Source organism: Morone saxatilis, unplaced genomic scaffold, assembly GCF_004916995.1.
Source record: "Morone saxatilis isolate NCDOM2014 unplaced genomic scaffold, NCSU_SB_2.0 Contig3, whole genome shotgun sequence".
Taxonomy (NCBI): domain Eukaryota; kingdom Metazoa; phylum Chordata; class Actinopteri; family Moronidae; genus Morone; species Morone saxatilis.
This window is the reverse complement of record NW_023339873.1, coordinates 14014341-14035138: the sequence shown is the minus strand read 5'-3', so window position 1 is coordinate 14035138 and position 20798 is coordinate 14014341. Positions and strand designations below refer to the sequence as shown.

The following is a 20798-nucleotide window of genomic DNA, read 5'->3' as shown; positions in this document are numbered from 1 at the left end:
CCAGGTTTTTTTTTCTTGCCTGTTGCTCCACTCAGAGGTCAGAGGTCATAGCCAGTAACACACCATCATTGCTTTGCTCAGGGACGCTATGGCTTCTACTTCTGCATCCAACAATATCAGCTATTTCTGCTCAGGCATTAATTTATCGTCAATCAAAACTCTTGTAATCGCCTTTCATTCTTGGAATCGTGATGGCCTTTAACGCCAGCGTCCCTGAGCTGGTATTGTGTGAGCGGCAGATAGCAGGCCAGCATGTACGCGGAAGAATAAATCAGTTGTGAAAAGGGAACTTTTTCTTCCTTTTTATTAAAAAAAAAAACAAAAAAAAAACAAAAACAAAGCCTCGACAATATCAAATGTCTCATTAAACGCCTTTCAGAATAGGACATTGATCTCATTGTCCGATCAGTGGCTCTAACTCGCCGCCCCTCCCTCGAAAAACGTCACTCGACTTGAGACTATAAAGTATGAGTGAGAGTGGAGACCGCTGGAGTGTGTTTGAGGCTGGACTGCACGGGAGATAGCGGAGAGGCGCACTGACTCCATAAGCACAAGTGGATGGAAAGAGCCCAATGCAATGGAGAAACTGAGCCGCGCTGCAGAGATCGGTGCCCCCCTGTAAAGCCAGGAAGGAGAGAGAAGAGATGCTTGCATGAGACAAGGGGGGATGAAGAGTAGGATAAAGAGTTTTAATGAAGAGTTGAGATTATTTTCCAAAATGGCACGGATTTGCTCCCATGCAAATGCGCATTTTGCAAAGATGACATAGCACTTGAGAAAAATGGGAATCCTCCAGGAACAGAACTCACTCACGACCTGAATGAAAAGAGAAAAAGGGATTCTATTCAAATCGGAATTTAGTTTTGTTTTGCCTTCTTTTTACTTGACAAGCCTCGGTTGTGAGTGAACGCAGAGTGAAATATGAATCTGGGCAAAGCGCTTCTGTTTTTCCTCCTCTCAAATTGTGTGACAATGACTTTGTCGCTATCCACTTGCACCACTGTGGACATCGACCACATCAAGAAAAAGAGAGTAGAGGCGGTCCGGGGACAGATTCTCAGTAAACTCCGGCTGACCAGTCCGCCTCAAACCACAGGTCCAAGTCAAGTGCCGTTTCAGGTTCTGGCCCTTTATAACAGCACCAAGGAGCTCATTGAGGAGCTGGGAAGAGACAGACAGCAGAGTTGTGGACAGGATAACACGGAGACTGAGTACTATGCCAAAGAGATATACAAGTTCAACATGATCAATGGTCCGCCAGAAAACAGTAAGTGCATTGTTTTTTATCACGATACACACCCAATAAACCACTAACTGTTTAAAGTTCTACATGTGAGTGATTTAAAATATACAGGGTGGAGTAATTATTTGTGATTGGCGAGATATTTTATTTTGCCAGTGCGCCATGCAGCCAACAGTTTTTACTGGAGACGCAGATGCTCAAACTTGATCCAAATACCTTCGTAAACTCACTTGTGCAAATCAATTTAAAAAATATCACCTCATAAAACTAAAGACTTTTATCTGGCCTCGATACAGCATTATTATAGGTGAGGTAACAATGTCAAAAACAGGGATCTCATTTTTCCAGCTGGCGTTGTCCACTCTTGTCTGTTACGCACAGACGCGCCTCCACAGCGGAGCGGCGCGCAAAGGAGAGGGCAAAGTAAACAGTCTAATTGGAATGAGCACCATTCCTCATACATACCTCACACCAAAGCCATGGGAACTCCAGCCTAAGTCTGACACATTCCTAAGCGGGGAAAATTCTCAGGCAGTTAAGTCTAATATTTATTGCCAACTCCAATACCTCATTTCCATTTTCTGGCTGTGAATTTCTCAATATTTTTCATCCACTGTTACTACTCTCACTTCTATTTCCCCACTATTTCTTCTTCTAGTAGCGAGGAGCGGAGTAGCTCTGTGTTATGATCTAATTCCCTTGTTCATCCATATTGGTATTTCCTGTATAAACTATGGTCCATTGATTGTTCCAGAAATCAGAAACAGAAGCTTACCGGGCAACAGATTCTCCAGAGAAAGTCAGTTTTTAAGTGGAAGAGTTGGATTTGTGCCTATTTAGGGGTCAGGGGGCGGTTAGTGCATGATGGTGTTACCATTTTGAAATCAACAGGTGTTTATGCTGTGCTATGACACTGAGCAGGGCCTCTGCTGGTTCCAGCATTAGCCCTGAATCGAATCCATTTCACAGGTCCCACAAAGTGCCTCTGACATTCAAAATACACAGCTCGGGGTTTATCCTCTGGTCAGAGGTAGCCAGAGCTCCCAAAACAAACAGAGGTCTAAGGAGTGGGATCAGTGATGGCCAGGTGCCCAGGACACATCACGCTGGTCTCATACTGTAGGCCATAGGTGATAATACAAGACATGAACTTGACTTGCTACTGGCAACACTTTCTGCACTAAACAGCTTACCCAAGGAGGATATTAACGAAATTAACAGGAAGTGCCAACATACATTAATTAGCACTTTTCTCACCCTTTCCATTATGGAATTTTTAAAGAGAGTAGGGCTTGTTGCAGTGTGTAGGAACATAATGTCTGTCACCTTGATAATTTTTGCAGTGTAGTTCATTTTCATTCCTTCTGGATATAATGAGTTTTACATTCACCGTTTTTGGAAGGTGGGAGGCTTTGGGAATATAGTCAAGTTTTGCTGTTTTTTCATGCCCAGTTAAAAAGTTAAACAGAAACTCTTCTCTCATACTTTAATGCACCACTTGCTCCAGACTGCTTTTCTTAGACACTACTACTAATGCAAATCAAGGCATTTGCCATTTATGTCTAGATGAAGCATAACTGAGACTGGGCAGCAATAGATCTTCCTTTTCTGGTGCATCAGGAGGTCAGCGAGTCTCATTATATCATCATACACAAAATACTGTTGAAGAAAGGAGATAAAGACATAATTGAACTGAAGGATGACCTTTGGCACAATAACATTTTAAGAATCCGCCCGTGCTTAAATTAGACAGATCGTTCTTTGCACTCTCAAGCATGCAGTTTCAGTGAAATTTCAAGCCAATCATTGACTCAGTGTTGGTTCAGTAAAAAATGAGGACTAGCGCTGAGGACAGCAGGGTATCTGATATATGGGATAGTAGAAAGATGATGTCATCTGAACAAACAGAGACAGAGGTCTCTGGCCTGTTCCCAAAGAAACAGCATCCCTCCCACCCGCCACCCACCCCCTAAAACTCCCACGCCTTTACCATTTTTGCTTCCTCATGCTTAATCAAGTGGAAAAAAAGTTGTTTTTCTTCAGAACAGAGCTGCACATTATCTCATCTGCTGTAGTGACCTGCCACAGTCAATGTCTGCCACAGCAGGAAGTAGAGAAATTAGACTATTCTCTGATACAAAAGCAGTATTTGAAATCTGTAATATTAAAACTCAGTATCTGGGTCATGGGTAAGTGAAAATTAAACCATAGTAGCAAAATGCAAAACAATTCTAATTTCAGATGCTGCTTTTTAACTAGACAGTAGAGCACTCAAACTAAGACATTTCCAAAGAACTTTTTGTTGTCCTTTATAAGACCTAGACACCTCAGCAGCTGGCTAGCACCTGCTGCCTTATGCTTTCTATTTCCTTTGTTTACCTCTGCAAAGCTCTGGAGAGACTGACATCACGGACAATCCTCCGGGCAATAGGGCAAAGAGAGGTGATTCCTGAGAGTTTTTATCGGGAAGTTTTTCTGTCATGACAGGAGAGGATCTCAGACACACAAGGAGGTTTTTGCGTGTGCCAGGCTGCAAGGTGTGGTTGATAGCATCTGGGTGAGGCACTTAATGTGAAGCTTTACAACAGAGCTATTCAAAACATCCGACCCCAAGCCCTCCTGTACAACCTCACCTCTAAATGCCTCATTTTAAGCCCACATATGTTCAAATTAATTGAGTGTTAATATGAGAATGAGATCAGCTGCGTTATCCATGCTTTTATATGTGACCATAAATACATTTTTGCAAGGGTGTTATTGAGAATGTACTGCAGTATAAGTGAATTATCTAATTAAAATCTGATCAAAGAAGTGTGTACTTTAAGTATAGTATAGTATAATTTAGCTAACACCAAACACATATTTTATTTCTGAGTGGATTTACCAGCAGAAATAAGACGCTTATTGACATTATTCTGTACTTCTTCAAATGGTTTACGGGTCAAACTTATGTCAGCATCCTGACACTGAGTCGTAGGAGCTATCATCTAAAAATGGTGGGGGTCACATAATTGGTGAATGTATTTCATTTTAATTATGCAAGCAATCCCATCCACTTACCAACATGGAACAAATTACCTTTCAGACCCTTGGCAAAAATAAGCCATAATGTGAAATCCACCTAAAACCATTGCAATGGGAAAAATGAGGTCATCCAAAAGGAAACCAAAGACTTGATTAGAATTTCAAATCTCCCCTCAAAGTGGGGCTTTCCACCTTCTGTGGGGGAGGCAAAGGGAGGGGTGGGGGGGCCAGTGAGAGAGGGGAGGAAAAGGCTACTGAGGTTTCCTCCTTATAGATTGCGTGGAAACACTGGACAGATATCTGGCTGGGGATGAATGCTGAGAAGGTCACCTATAAATAGGGAAAGTTGCAAAAAAACTTTGTGGAAATATCAGATAATGACTGGGAGGACACTGAAATAGGATTATGGGTCAAATGAAGTGCAGATACTCGGAGATGTGCAAGTTCCTTTGGCGTGACACAGAAACAACTGAACTTCTGAGTTTCCATTTGTCCTGAAACAGCTCGAGGTGCAAATCAGCTTAAGGTGCAGTGCCCCTTTCAACCACCAGCAAATCTGAGGCTTGGTCATAAAGCTTAAGCTTGGGGTAATAAATTAGCCATGGCTTGGCTGTAAATGACTGTTTCCACTTGGCCCATAAAACGTTTGCTATGTGCTTGTTTTGCTCAACACTGCATGTGCTTGGCCTGTTAAATTAATAAACTGTTCAATGGTATGATGATATAAAAAGGGAGAAGGCTTCAGTGCAACAGGAAGCTTTTCAGATACAATCACAATGCGGGCATTTATTTAGCTGATTCTGCTAAAGGTTAGAGCGCGCACACACACACACACACCATGCATAAGGCAAGTTATTGCTTGTCAAGCATGCACTTAGTGGCGTTACTGTCATGATGGAGTCGCCCTCCTCGATGGGTTTCTCAGGTATTGTTCTACTCCAGCACGTGAGCACACATGTTTCTCTCGGTTCCAGAGAATACTTGGCTGCTGTCCGAGCTCTCGGAGCACCTGTTGGGCTCCAGAGCTGGTGGGCGGAGGAGGAGCGCGCTGCCGTCCCACTGCAGCCTGCTCCACCACCGCACATGGGACATTTGGTTTTCATTTCATGACTTCAACTTGTTGCTAACTCGGACCGCACAAAGCATAAGCAGATGGTTCGTGGTAATGGCCCACGTCTCTCTGGAATGGACTAGAAATAGTAAAAAAAAAAAAAGAAAGGTTTGTCTTTATCTGTAAGCTAAACTTGTAGAGGGGAATCCTTCACAAAAAGCTTATCAATAATCAGAAGGTAAACATGTCCACCCCTGTAAGGATGTGAGTGGAAAATAGGCTTTGATAACATGTACACAGTGAGGTAACAGATGGATAAGAGCTTAAAAGGGAGTCTGACAAAAGAAACAATGAGAGATCCAATCTGATATTTTTTTGAAGGAGATATTTAATAACATTTTTAAAGCCACTGTTGAGTCATCATTTCCACTTTACCTGCAGATGACCTCTCCTACTGCCCTAAGGGTATAACCTCCAAGGTATTCCGCTTCAACGTCTCCACCATGGAGAAGAACTCCACCAACTTGTTCCGCGCTGAGTTCCGAGCCCTGCGGATGTCCAACCCCAACGCCAAGAGAAACGAGCAGAGGATTGAGCTCTACCAGGTGTGTGAACTGACCGTTCATTTCCAGTGTTAGCAGAGCGCAGGGGGGTAATGTGCTCTATTTCTCTCAGAAGGACTGTGCAGGTCAGCAAGAAAGATGAAAACATTTATATTAGGGTGTCAAACTCCCTCTCTCCTCTTTTCATGCAGTGATCATTATTCCATGTGCTTACAGTCAAATGGATTCTACATTAGGATAAATTTAAGAGCTTGCACAGCCGTCTTTAAGAAACCCTAGATTACCATTCGGCAGTTTCTTCCTTCTCAGCTGTCAATCTGAAAGCAGTTGTCCATCCTTGTTAGATCAAGTAAGGAGTTATGCTTTCAACAGGGGGGTTTATAGATCTCCACCTGCATTTGTGTGTTTATGAGCATTTTTGTTCAAGTGTGTTCAAGCATGCATCTGTTAGATGTCCGTGTGTGTTGGGTGACAAGGATGGATTTTTTTTTTTTTGTTCGGTTTCCTCATTAATCTCCCGTGAGAGACTCGGAGTAATGATCAGGTTCCAACATTTCCTGCCAGGGAGACAAGCGTCTCCGGACTGCATACCGCCTCTGAGGCAAGGCTCTGGCCAGCGCTGAATACAGACTGTCAGGCCCTCAGATTGTTTCCAGGGGCCTAGGAGGAGATAGAGGCAGGGTCACCCACCGGGGGAGTAAATGGAGCTGCTCGCTCGCCCCCACACTTTTCAGGCTGGAGCTGATTGGCAGAGGGCTGACGCTGGCAGTCCTGTGGCCCCTTGTTCCCACAGGAAGACAGATTAGATCCTGACAATGTTCAGGAACCTGGTTATCCATCCAGCACTGCTGTGGGGCTAAGTGCTCATACCCACCATCCAAACACACACATTTCTCACTACAGATAAACACCTTTGTTCAGAGAGGTGCTGAATGGAGATAGGAATGTATGAACCAAACTGTTGCATTTTCCTCCATCGCCAGTTTTGTACATTTGGGGTCTCAACGTGATAACACAGCCAGGGCGTGAATGTCTGCAGAGATACCTGCCACCCCTGCTTTTTTTTTCCCTGAACTGCCTGACACTGCATCTGGGAGCCCGGCTAAAGTCAGAGTTTGAACTGCTGATGTGAAGGACAGCCAGGTTCTCATTGGCAGGAGGGTAACACGCAGGCATTAACTTGCAAAATGGGGATATCAACACAGGGAGTCACTTTTTCCATGAGGAGTAGACATTTGGCCCAAGGCATCCTGGAGAGTCTGGCTCAGACAGACAGCTCTGGTTCTGTGTGTGTGTGTAAAAGACAGAGTTTATGCAGCTGGGTCACATTTTCATCTTTCCTCACAGATCCTCCAGAAAGACGACCCCAAAGCCAAACAGCGCTACATTGGGGGCAAGAACGTCCTGACCAAGGGAACGTCTGAGTGGGTCTCCTTTGATGTTACAGAGACAGTGAGGGAGTGGCTGATGTACCGACGTGAGTGGGACACCTCAAATTTTCCTTGCATCGCACCTTATTACATATCCTGCCAAAGAGCACTGGTTCATTTGAAATGAAGGATAATGGCCTTAGGGGAAAATGTCAGCTCCTTACATCCCTCTGCTGCTCTTGTTTCACCCTCAGAGACCAATCTTGGCCTGGAGATCAGTGTGCATTGTCCCTGCCACACTTTCAGGCCTAATGGTGACATTATCGAGAATACCAATGAAGTGCTGGAAGTCAAGTTCAAAGGTGAGACGGCATTTGATACCTCAATGATGTGACAGAAATTGATTTGTGTCAGCAAGCTTGTTATGAGCCTGCCTTACTTGGCTCAAATATCAGTTTAGCAAGGTGTCATGAAGGTGTGGAAACCGATACAATCAACCAGACACATCTAATAAACTTAGCTAAAGAATATTATAATTGGGGGGAAATCAAAAATGATCCCTAAAGCAAAAATGGCATTTAAATAAGAAACAATATTTGTTACAGTTGTGTAGATAGTGATAGATGAATCGAGATTCTTAGCTGTCAAGTTCAGTGTGATGTTCTTACTGTCGGTTCCTCAGTTTATGGTGTGCAACTACATAATGAGAATTTAAAAGAACAGTTTTTTGCTCTCATTACATTTCGTAATATTCAGAGTCAATAACAGTCTTAAAGTATTCTAGTCTGATTCGTCCCATTTTAAGAACTCCTGTCAGTCTCAATCTTGCCTGTTGTGCAGGTTTCCAGCCTTTTTTGTGTCGTCCTGTCAGTCCAGCCAGATTGTGGTCACTAAGTCTGTATTTGTCTGTGCTTTTGATCTTTCACAGAGAAAAGATGTTCTGCCAGCTTGTATTTATGATCGAGTGCCAGATAACATTTACGTCTGTTTGATTTGTGTTTGATTTGTCTAATGTTCTAGATAGGCATCTCATGTTTGTTGAAAAATTTGGTTTATTCTGATTAGCGCTATTGAGGCAGTGCTGGTTTTGGGATGATTTGCATTAGTGGGTCTTAGTATAAACTGTTATACTAGGAGTTTGTTTTTGGTTCCAGTTTTAGTTTTTTAGCGCCTGTTCCAGATGTTATTTCAAAACTATTTTTGGATTATTAGTTGTTATTTATATTAATAATGGATATTGGCATGCATTGGTTGGAGTTCTGTAAATAAGTCCTACTACTGTTAAAAAACCTTTTTATACAAGGCCTCTAAAGAACGCCCCATCTAATGTTGCCATGTTGGCAGAGTGGACTACTTTACTTCTACAAATGACAGAGGATTTGATGAAAGTCCAAATATTTTAAATTCAGCTCTTAATTTGCATGTCTGGTTCCAACATTTTTTTTTCTGAAGTTGCATAAAAGGCTCAACGGGCCCTTTGTTTCATTGCATTGCATCGCATTCTGCCAAATGAAAGATACCTGAGGCGTTGATTTTGTCTCTTAGTCAGTCATTGTGTTCTAGCACAATGTTTCTCAGGATGAATGATAATCGGTTATGTGGCAATAACACTCACAATACTCTCCTTATTATGAGACAGATTTAAAAAAAAAAAAAAAAAGAAGTTGCTTTTAATCCAGCCATCAACATGTTCCTCCAGCAGCAATACCTATTTAGGTCTTTTTGGTAAGATAATGGGTTTCCTTTCTAAGAGGAAGAGAGAGACACAGAGCATGGGAATACAATTGATCTGGTATCTCACTTAGCACTGGGGCCCCCGGGCCCTCAGCCCTGGGAACACTCTCGACTGGCTTGGCCACAAAGAATGTGCTGCCACGGCGCTCAGACGCTTGGCCCCAAATTAAAGAGAAGCGTACATATCCACCAGCAACATCTCTCCTGAGATATCCACTGCTTTAACTATCAGGGGTAGATTGGATGAGCAGACACAGGCCCAGGGGGCAGAACGGAGTAAAGAAGGAAGTTAGGGACCAATGTTGAGTAAGTAGAAGGATGAAAAGTGAGCCAAAAATGAGTGCTGTCTGGATATTACAGTATCCTTCTGCAGAAGTCAGTTTATTTCACTGATTAGAGTGAGGTTGTGGTTCCACTAAAGTCCGCTCTTGACACACAAACACCTTCTCAACAAATCCTTTTGTGTTTTTGTACAGCTTTTCTTGGTATGCTCCAGACTAACTGACTCACTCCTGCAGGTATGGATGACGATCTGAACCGCGTGAAAAAGCAAAAGGAGCAGCCCCACCTCATCCTCATGATGCTCCCTTCCCACAGGCTGGATGCCCAATCCTCCTCCCGCAGGCGCAAGCGGGCACTTGACACCAATTACTGCTTCAAGTAAGGCACATTTATTTAATCCTGGAAAAATACACTGCTTGGACTATTGTTCATTGTCTTCAACTTTGTAAAATAATTACTCTGGCTGCACCTGCACTGTCAGTTTAGGTGGTTTGAACACTGAGCTAGTTAAAATATTGCAAATAAAAAATGCCCACTATTACTGTCTGGCAGGCAAGGGGGTATATTGTCAAGTAGTACACCAGCCAAGGGAACATGAAATGGAAATCAGCTGTCACATATCAAACAGATGGCAGGAAGAAGAGCACACGGGCACAGAATGCGTAGAACGAGCTTGTTAATCACCTAGACGAGCATGACAGAGGTATTAGCTGATACAAGTTGGGATCTGTCCCAGTACTAACAAATGCTACCTCCTCTGGATTTCCTCTGTCAGGCTGACAGGCAGCTCCAAAGACACCTGGGCTGACTCCAAGAAGGAAAATAAGGGCACACCTAAGAGTGGAATTTCTTAACCTCTCTCTCATTTCTGGCTGTGAGGCCATAGGGAGGAAAATGTATACAACTCTTTTAAATTGTATGTTATCTGCAAAATGAAGTGTGTAATCCTCTCTGTCCTCTCTTGTCTGCAGCAATTATGAGGAGAACTGCTGTGTGCGACCACTATATATTAATTTCCGGCAGGATTTGGGCTGGAGGTGGATCCATCAGCCTGAAGGGTACTACGCCAACTTCTGCTCTGGTCCCTGTCCTTACCTACGCAGTGCAGACACCACCCACAGCTCGGTGAGACAAAGTGCCCAGCACATTACAGTCGGGATTCTGTTTAGGGAAATGTGGTTGCTGAACCCCATCTCCCTCTCTGCTCTTTCTTCCACAGCTGCTGAGCCTGTACAACACGTTGAACCCCGAAGCATCCGCATCACCCTGCTGTGTTCCTCAGGACTTGGAGCCCCTCACCATCCTCTACTACGTGGGTCGCTCCCCTAAAGTCGAGCAGCTCTCCAACATGGTGGTCAAGTCCTGCAAGTGCAGCTAGACTCCAGGGCTTCAGGGCCCCAACGAGAGACATGGGATGTGACGGCTCCCACCACTACTCAGGAGCTGGTATGAGGGGTTAGAGAAGGAGGGGGGGCATGGTACAGTTTGTCCTCCACGAGTGCCTCCAACCCCTGCTTCAGCCTTCCCCGAGCTCTCTCTCTCTCTCTCTCTCTCTCAAAAGATGCAGTCCACCACTTTGTTCACAATCATCGGCAGCATTTACCTAAAAAACTTGTCAAACACCACTTTACTAACGCTCTCAAACCCATCAGACCTCTAAAGCCATCGCCTTGTTTCTCATGTCTTTTTTTTTTTCTTTTTTCATATTCCAGTATTTTGAGAGCCTGTACCTCAGTGTTACATAACGTTGGTATTCAAAGCCCATTTTCAATGAAAGAGGACCAGAACAATAATTGTCTTGCAATGACCACTGCATTCTCAAGGACGTAAAATAATTACAGTAAAAGAAAAAGAGAAAATGACTGAGAATGCAGACTGAACTCAGCATGATAGGAACACGTCAAAGAGGGTGAAACAATAATTGTTGTTTGTTGAGAGCAAACATCCCCACGGCCATGACACACAGGACACCTTCGAATGTCCGAGCTGGAAACTGACGCTGTGCACGCCACAGCTCCCTACACTGTTTGTTTAGGATTAAATGCTGTTGAATAAAAATTACCTTAGGAAAAAAGAAAACATGCTGGAAACCAACCTTTATTTTAAAAGTAGTATTTCCATGGTTATGTTTACCTCTGTAATACAACAGGATGGTGATTCCAGGGATTGTTTTTTTGTTTTAAAGTGAAGCCTTTCTGTTGTATGAGACGATGTATGTCACTAAGTGAACACTTAACTAGATCACGAACTGTAAATGTTTTTCTTATTACTCTTGGAAACACCTTTTTTTAATTAAAAAATGGACAGTTGGATAGAATTGTTATATTCTTTTTTTCCCTGAGTTTTTCCGTTTGTATCAAGTATTTTAGAGCACTTTATTTTTAAGGGTAATAGGGTACATTTAGTTGACCAAAGTGAAGAATTCAAAGTCCAGTGATTGACAACTTCCAGTGTACAGCATGTGTGGTGAAAAAATACATTTACTGACATGATCAGCATGTTTTAATGTTTTTTTTTAGACATTCATTTCAATGTCGTTTGATACAGACTGCCAAGATGATTCCAATTCCAAAGTATTACATTTCCATGCATGTGTGTTGTAAACAATCAGCAACAAAACAGATTAAATGACTGACTGTAAACAACTTTGTATTACCACAGGAGAATATTCACATTGATTTGGATTCTACTGATTATTGTAATACAGCATGCACTGGCTTTAACAGTAGTAAAGTTTAACATCAATCACTACAAAAAAATACCATCAAGTGTATTAAAACCAGTTCTATTGTACTGCATTGAAAACTACAATCTGTGCAAAATCACTCTGATGAGAATCATCAGTTGATATGACAAAGACATGCAAGAAATTCAAGTATTTTTGACAAAGACGTCATAAACATATGCTCAATCTATTGATATATAACAGATATGTTTTATTCTATTAACTCGCCCTGAGTGAACTCACTATATGGTCCCAAGCAACAGAATATCCACAAGGATATTGGTCTGCTGGTGCAGCATTAACCTTCATTGTAGGCAAGGCTGTGCATAACCATAATTCCTCTTTATGTTATGCTTTGAGCTACAGAAACGGCCAAAAAAGCCTTTTGGGTAGTCAATGTCCAGTAAATAAATACTGATGCAATAACAATAATTTACTTAATATTAATATTAAATTTGGTCCATCAAAGGAAAACAACATCAACATCTCAACAGTTTACAGGAATAATCACAAGCCATTTTTTTTTCTTCATATAAAACTTAAACATCCCAGCAACAGTGTTACATCCTCCTCGTAAAAAGGGAACAAGACAGCAACCAATCGTATTTGTATTTTCTAACAAACAAAACATTTATTTTTTAAGCCAATAATGAAAGGATGCTGTACTTTAACACATCCTTAGGCGATGGCCATAGAGTGTGACTTGGCAGCAATATGGCTTCCAACGATGACTGGGAGTTGGAGTGTCTAAAGCCAGCTGCAAGACATGAAAGGAACTTCTCTGCATGCAATGATGAGAAGCTGCTCAGCCAACCTCTACAATACAAAACCACAGTCTCACCTGTTCGTATAACTTTTCAGAAAGAAAAAAACAGCATGAATGGCTAGCGGTGCACATGCCATTAATGCATGAGTAAAGAATAAAATGTTGAATCCCGTATATAAAATGCCACTGGGGCTTGAAGAACCATCTGCTGAATGTTATCTGTCAGTGAAATTTTTCTGTGGCATCAGTAGCATGGAGAGAATGAAGGCAGACAACTGTTGGTATATAGACTGAGTGTAGCCGAGGGGGGTTAGGGGAGGTGGGGGGAGAGAGCTGAAAAGGCCAACTGATGTTGAGCTGCGCAACAAAATCCCAACCTGCGTCAAAGCTGGGCATTCCTGGCCTCTCAGCCCATCCTCTCACATGTCTGTGGCTGTATCATAGAGAAGTTAATAGGGCCCTGTTCGATGTCTGGCATGCTTTCATCTGTTGCTGTTGTCCTTTCCCAGAATACACCTCTGTGAGGATGTAGTTACATGCAGAGACACCTGTCAGGCCAGCAGAGGGGCAGGACGTGCCTCTGGTCGCTTTCATGTCATCTGTGACCGGGCTCCTGGCCCTGGAACAGCTTGTGGTACATGGAAAGACCTGGGAAGCAACAGATGAAAGTAAAATTAATACAAAAGAGGTGGAAGGGTTTTCCCCACAGTGTGCACAAACAGACATGTTTAGGTCAAACTTGAAAGAGTTTTATTCCAAAAGAGCACACTAAAACCCTCCTGGTGAATGTTTTGTTGATCTTTTTAATCATTCATAGTCTCGGTGGTTACCAGCAGACCTGCTCAGTCATCTCTGTGCTTAGCCTTTTGTCTGGCCGCCCCCTCACTCCTCATCCTATCGGCTGGCACGCGGCCAGGCATCCAGTAGAAAAGGCATTCCAAGTCCAGTTAGAGCCGTGTTTGTGCTCCCAAACAGTATTCCCTTTCATTCCCTCTCTGCACACTCTGTTTATTTTGGTGCTCTTTTACACCGTGGGGCCTGACTGAGCTGAAGAAGGAAAACATCTCCCCGACTTCCAATCCGATGACATGACCGCTGGAAGCAGCTTCCTCTAGCTCAGCAAAAGAAAAAAGATAAAGGCACAATATTCTCTCCAACATGTCCTACGCCAAAGGACACTTAAAACAAAAAATTATGGAAGACACGATGTCAAAAGTTTAGTGAATGGTAAATTAACAGTAGTCAGTAATCTGCCTTAATTATTTTAAAATCTTTGTGCACATGCACAACTCAAAGGAATCTAAAACCATTAAGTGCTGTTATTAGATATATTTGACCTTATCTACAAGCAACATAACTAATAAAATAAATTATTTAAGGGAAGTAATTCACCAGGAAAAAGGGTGTCAGTGACTGCTTTGAATCAAACATCCAATAACTTACATAAGACATCTGAAAATGGGGATGACAGCCAATAACTACCTTCCTTTCCCAACAAGGCACCACACAGTCTTATTTTGATAGAGAGAGGCCTAAGCTATCCGTCCTGACATGATCAGACTCCCATTAAAATGGCACAAGTGCAGCATTCATTTCCTCCTCAACCTGAAAGCAATAAATCTCCTCAGTCACCAGCTGTGGAGCCCTGAGAACTTCAAGAAAGCTTCAAGGGAATCATTGTAAAACACATGTGGTCGATATAATCTTGGTTTGTAAAGCTTTGGTAGGTCCTCATCAAAACCCCTCCCCTCATCTCATGTCAAAAATGAACACAGAAGAAGTAGCGAAGGAAAGGGGGAAATGGGGTGAGTGAGCAGGAAAAGTTTTCAGAGGATAAAGGGAGAGTTGTACGAGCAAAGAGAGGAAGAGATTAAGAGAGTGCACAAGAGAGAGATAAAGGGAGCGTGTGATTAATGATGGTTGACAGCTGATCATAGAGAATTCTCTCCATTTGGACCCTGCTCTAACTCCCTGTCAGAGTCAATCAGGGGAACTCAGTCATCTCGCTACAAAGGTACACTGGGCAGGCAGAAAGACCTGACGCACTCCTAAGCTCCACAAAGGCTGTGCCCCTTCTAATAACACCCTACTCCCTCCGAAACACCACACTGAGTCCGTTCAACTCCCAGTCCCATTCATCCTTAAACCGGCCTTGCGAACTGGTTTTGGTACTGGGACTTCTTTTTTCTTTGCTTCAGAAATGTGTTTTAAGTAGAGAGAAGCATCTCCCCCACCCTTTGCGCCCTGAACGACGGAAAAAATGCATTCATGAAATTCAGAAGCTTCTCCCAACGGATCCAGTTACAGTAATTGATGAGTTTATAAGATGTTTGTTAACCTAAGCCAGCCTTCATAGTTTTGGGGGGAAGAAAAGAAATGTTCTGGTCACAGACGCACACACACTCATTTTGGAGGGGAGAGGGACTGGGTGGTGCACAGCTACTGTGTTTTTCCGACAAGCTGATCTCTGGGTCGGCTTGACTGTGACATTCACGTGATGCGATGACTTGTATGATTTGCTAATGCTAATGTATAGTAGGTCTGTGGAAAAAAGCCCTTGATCAGGCAAACATATGTGCATCAGCGCAAACTGCTTAATATCACTGTTACTGCAATAAGCTCAACACTTCACTCAGGATGGAAAGAGTTGTGGAAACAGGGCAGGATGACAGGGGGCACACGTGAGTGCAAGCACCCACACTTGCAGTGCACTGCCCGTAATAAACTTAGACTGAGACTGAGCAACATTTTGCATTCTCTGGGGTACAACTGGACAGCCCTTTTGGCATATGGACAGTAATTATGACTGCGTCGGAATGACCAACAGATGGGAATGCCCGAACCGTTCCCTTCACTGGATCTCATTACAGAAGAAAGATTTCATCACTGTTATGCCTCTTTATCCTTCTGCAGTAATGTGACCTCTGGTCTTGGAGACATACAGACTATATGATCAAACAGCAAATTACCACACTGAAATGTATGTTTATGTCCTGATTCAGATCTGGCTGCTTCAGCTCTATTTGGCATTAACTCTAAAAAGGGTCATGGCACAAGTCATTGTAATATAAAAACCAATAAAACCTCACTTGTACTATTCTAATGAGGGTGTAATTACATTTTGTAAACTATTTATTATTATGACAATGTAGTTATATTTTACAGCGTGCAAAATACATGTACACATCCTGCACACCACTGAGCAAGCACGAGCAGGCTAAAAATATCCAGTGGTGTTTATCAGTCCTCCATGGGGAATGTCCACTATGCCTGGCTGTAATCACTGACCCTGGCATAGAGGGGGCATAATGTAGCCCCTGCCTACAGCACCAACAGGCCAATTTACAACACGGTAATACGCGTGTGTGGAACTGTACCATCAGACCCACCTGTTTTACCACAGATAGCTTCATAGACTGTATGCTGGCCACTGGTTGAACTCTCTGCGGACGTTTGCCTGTTAATCAGACACAAAGATAAGCATCAAGTTACACAGTGACAGACTGTATCTGAAAAGCAAAGCTCATCTCCGCAGTCTGCGACCAAGCTGTTAGGACACCTCGCTATGGATTTATCCCAGTGTAGTGTTCTGAATATGTAAATAAATATACAATTGACTACTTGTGATTGTTTGAGTGTATGTGTGTGCATGGTGTCTCCTGACGGGAGAAAAGCGGAGTCAAATTCAAACAGTATGTGTGTATGTGCAGTCAGTGGGGGCTAGTGGGGGTTAAGTGTTTACTGAGTGCCTCTCATGAGCTATTGTGACAAGAAGGGGGCAAATTCCAACTCATTGTCCTGGGTGATGTGATTTTCACATTGGCAAGATTATTGTGGCGATTACTGACTATGTAGATCTGTGGGTATCGGCTACAGACAGAAAAGGGGTATGTATAGTGTTTCTTAGAGGATGAATAGTGAGTACAGTGGTATATACTTTGTGTATTTATCTGACAGGGCTTCATACAGACGTCTGGAGATCACAGACAAGGTATCACATGGCCTTTTTCTTATAATCAAACAGCAAATACAGGGTTTTCACATAGTAAACCATTATAAGAACTGGTGAAGCGTAGAGCAGGAGCAGACACGTCTGTAACCTTATACATTAAATCTGTTAAGCATTTTTTAGGGGGAACAATAAATAAAGCTTAGCTGGCATTAACCTCTCGCCCCATAACAGCAGCTTGCCAAAGGAGCATTAACAAGGTAATGAGGGTACACACTGCCTCCTTGTAAGGGGCTGCACAGTTGTTCTTTCATACCATTACACAACCACAAATAGAACTGGCCCACTTTAAGCGTGGCATACCTCGACAGGAAGCAACTCCTTTCATATTGAAAGTGGGGGAAAAAAAACTTGACCTCTGGGTTCTTCACATCACTTTCTTTGTCAACAGTCACTCACTCTGTCACTTCGAGAGTCAGGCCTTTGCCAGAAACACTGTAGGTGAGAACAAAATTCTGAACTTGCAGTATGTCCAGATTGAAAACTTCACACCACTCACAGAGAGCTGAGGAACTTACGTAAACATAGCTGATGTGCAGTTTCACTTTCTGGTGCATTCAGGTAGCTAGTATGCCTTAATGTTATTCAGACTGACCAAAGGGGATAAAGTTTAACCATAAACACACTTTTGGCAGCTTCTGTGTGTATACAGTATCCTGTGAAAATAACTACTGTTGTGGCTGATTAATAGGGAGTGAAAGCAGCAGCGAGGCTGACATTAATGGTGCTGCTGTAATTGTCACCCTATTAGTAATGCCACACGACAGCCTGGGTTTCCGTAGTTACAGCTGCGTCTAGCCAAACCCTGCAAACAAAATACCAAACAGGCTCATTTATTTGTGTTACAAATTGGTCCTTTCAAAGCCTTCACTGAAGTCATACCACTTTGAGTCCTTGCAGCCCCTTGAGTTGGCAGCTGTGGTATGTTGATAGACCAGAGAGCCCTGCCCTGCTGAGTAGATACCAACATGAAATGCATTTGCTTTAAGCAAGTGTACCACATGTTAGTTGAGCTTAAAAATCAAAGGCACTGTCACTCGGAATCCCTGCCGAGGTCTATTCAACTTCTTTTAATCTTCAATTAAAACAGAATGCTGGCCAGTCACTCAGTCCAATCACTGGACACTAGTCAGCAGTTTCAGACAATGCTGACTGGATAGCACTCTTGTAGCAGTTCGTGTAGCAGGACTCCAAACAGAGGAAATCATTTGGCTTCGTCAACAGAAATCTTCACTTCATTTCCTTTCCTAAACAAGACCCAAAACCAAATGTCATTCTGATAAACAGCTTCAACTAAGAACTGTCAATGATCATCAGTGGTGAATTACTCATGGGAGAACCAGTCAAGGCCAGCGATGGTAAATTTGTATCAAACAACAGTTTTACAGTTCAACAGCTGGCTAGAAGAAGGTGTTTGGAGGTCTGGATAACCTTGAAGTGTTTAAATACACCAAGCACAGTGATTCTGTTATAAGTTGGAGAGGCATAGGCCTACACTGGGATGCATTTCAGATGTGCCTCAATAACAGAGGTATTGAGTTGCCCCTAAAATGAGCGCTGGAAATAAAGGGAAGCAACTTATTATCCCACCAGTCTCTGCAAACAATCATCTCCTTTCTCCTGGACAGTTTACTTCTCTCTGTCATTCTTTCTTTTCCCCTCTCTTTATTCTTTCTTTTCATTGTTTCCATCGGTGCATTTTTGGACCTGAAGCTTCCGTTTTTCCCACACTCTCCCCTGTCACACTGGTCGACCACAAAAATGCAGGACAGCGGAGAGTGTGAGGGGGCTCTGGAATTCCACATGCAGAAGGTAAACACAGTCACTGCCAGGAAGACACACACACACACACACACACACACAGGAGCAAACACAGCACCTACTCGGCTGCCCTAACCCATTCTACAACCCATATGCTGCACCTCTGCCCTCTTAACTCTTCACTTACCAGGTACAGTTTGTCCAGTCAAGAAAGATGACGGAAAGTAACACGTCAGCAGAGCGAGGGCTTTGCTCAGTGCAACGTGCTACACTCAAACCTAACTGTTTACAGTGTCAGCAGGCCTGCAAAGTTGCAATGAATTAAGTCACACAGAGAAATGGACAGACAGAGAGCTGACAACTCACAGACAGTATGGGCTTCACTCATATGCAAAACAGTCTGTCCTGCTATCCAGTTGTGCCCTTCCCTCTTACGCATGACAAGGCTGTGAGGAGCTCTTCACCACTAAAACAGCGTGCTCAAAACAAACAATCAGCCCTGATGACAAAGGTTAGCTGTTGTTGTGTAATTTGGCCAGATGTTGCAGTAATAAAGTCATAAAGTAATTGAGGGAAATAGCTGGCAGTTCAGCCCACTTTCACTCCTTTCCTTTTATTTTCCCTTCTGTGCTCTTCAGCTTATCTCCAAACCAAACAGGATTTAAACGGCACTCGGAGCCCGGGCCCTTCCACTGAACCACGTTCTGTTTACGGTTCAGGCAGAAATCAGGCCTATGATGAGATGAGGTTGTTTACTGAACAGGCAGATACACCCTGCGGCCAAAAGACTGGGAGCACTCCACTGCACACACATTCTAGCTCTCATTAGCATTAGCCATGTCCTCTTGAACTCACCGACCCCATTCACTTTGTGTCTCAATCAACAAGCAGCGGCCTATCAATGCCACCCCTCTTAATGTGCTATAAACTACATGGTGTCCTTGTTAAATTCTCAGAAATACTGGATTTAAGTACCTTCAGGGGTCAGAAATAAGTAAATTAGGAGTAAATGCATTAAGTTGCAAGGCTGGTCTTACTTGATGAGGCGCTTTGTTGCCGTTTTCCTGGTCTGTACTTCTCTGGCACTGCTGGGTGGCTTTGGGGCGAGAACAGGACTAACACAGGTTTGGATGTGGCTGTGGCCATGACTGTGATTGGGCTGAACGTGGAAGCTGGTTGGAGGGCAGCTGGATGAGTTTATGGGAGCCTGGGTGTGTGTAGAACTTGCCTGGTCTGGAAGTTGAGCCTAAGAAACAAGAAAAGACAACTGTTATTTCAGGTCAACATCACTGAGTTAATCAAAGTTTGCAATAATAACTTTAGTTGTAGTTAAACCTTTATGGACAGGCAGTATAAGGCTGTCAATGACATCTCACTAAACGACCATTAGTAATCTTGTTATCACAATACTTTGATCCAAGAACATATGTACTTATATTGTACTGGAACAATGTGATATCCACTGTCCACATTACTGCAACAACAGCAATAGAGCTACAAGCAGGTATTGAAACAGCATTTCAAGTAGGATGACTTACCAAAGAAGTTGTTGCCAGTTTGCACACTGGTACAATGTAAGTCTACCAACTGAGCAATTCTGATCAGACACAAGAGATAAGCTAACTTCCTGCTTATGCAGGGAACATACAGATGACACAGGTTATACAAAAATGACAAATGACTTTGCAATCAGCACATTTGATCATGTTTGGGTACATTTTACTTCCAACTTTGTAGAACTGTTCTGTTTTTGACAAAAATCAAAGGCTGCAGCTGACCAGTGTATATTACTTAAATTCATGTTAGGTCTGGCAGACCAGCGCTTGTTACCAAAAATCTTTTCAATATGTTGATATTAAAAGGTATGCTATTAAATCGAGGAACTGCCATTGATGGTGTTCCACAAGGATCAATCCTAGGACCATTACTCCTTCTAATATATGGAAATAATATGAAATCTGCGGTTGATTGTAAGGTTTTCTGTATGCTGAAAATGGATTTGATACGTACTTTGGAATCTACTTGATTACGAAATTTTGAAATACATGATTAGCTGACAGACTGAAACAACAGTATTCTATTTGCCTCAAAAACCTCTTAAAATCAACTGTAATGGAGTCTTGATTAAAGGTCAGGTGTCAGATAAAATAAAAGATAGTGCTCAGCCATGATTCAATTCAGAATTTATGTGCATATAACTTTAATTACCTCGGCCTCCCAAAGCATTATCAGAGTATGCAATTCCAGTTTGAAAGTGTGTGTGTGTGTGT

The 20798-nt window shown here is 42.8% G+C and overlaps 2 protein-coding genes across 5 annotated transcripts in view; one reads left to right on the top strand and one right to left on the bottom strand.

Annotated features, from left to right (window-relative positions):
- The first annotated feature begins 491 nt into the window (after positions 1-491).
- On the top strand, positions 492-11581 carry tgfb3 (transforming growth factor, beta 3). Its single transcript, XM_035674689.1, has 7 exons — positions 492-1267; positions 5760-5923; positions 7229-7358; positions 7506-7613; positions 9504-9645; positions 10239-10392; positions 10487-11581. Exons 1-7 carry the CDS (start codon positions 922-924, stop codon positions 10643-10645), a joined length of 1203 nt encoding a protein of 400 aa, XP_035530582.1. The 5' UTR covers positions 492-921; the 3' UTR covers positions 10646-11581.
- Positions 11109-20798, bottom strand: part of ttll5 (tubulin tyrosine ligase-like family, member 5) — a 48202-nt gene continuing 38512 nt past the window's right edge. For 3 of the 4 annotated variants that reach the window (XM_035674684.1, XM_035674685.1, XM_035674686.1), the window contains 3 exons: positions 19566-19774; positions 16148-16215; positions 11109-13406 (listed from right to left, as the gene is read on the bottom strand). In XM_035674684.1, the coding sequence (XP_035530577.1) occupies positions 13354-13406; positions 16148-16215; positions 19566-19774 (330 nt within the window). In that variant the 3' untranslated portion in view covers positions 11109-13353. The remainder of the gene's footprint in view (positions 13407-16147; positions 16216-19565; positions 19775-20798) is intronic. The other variant, XM_035674687.1, reaches the window with a different exon arrangement.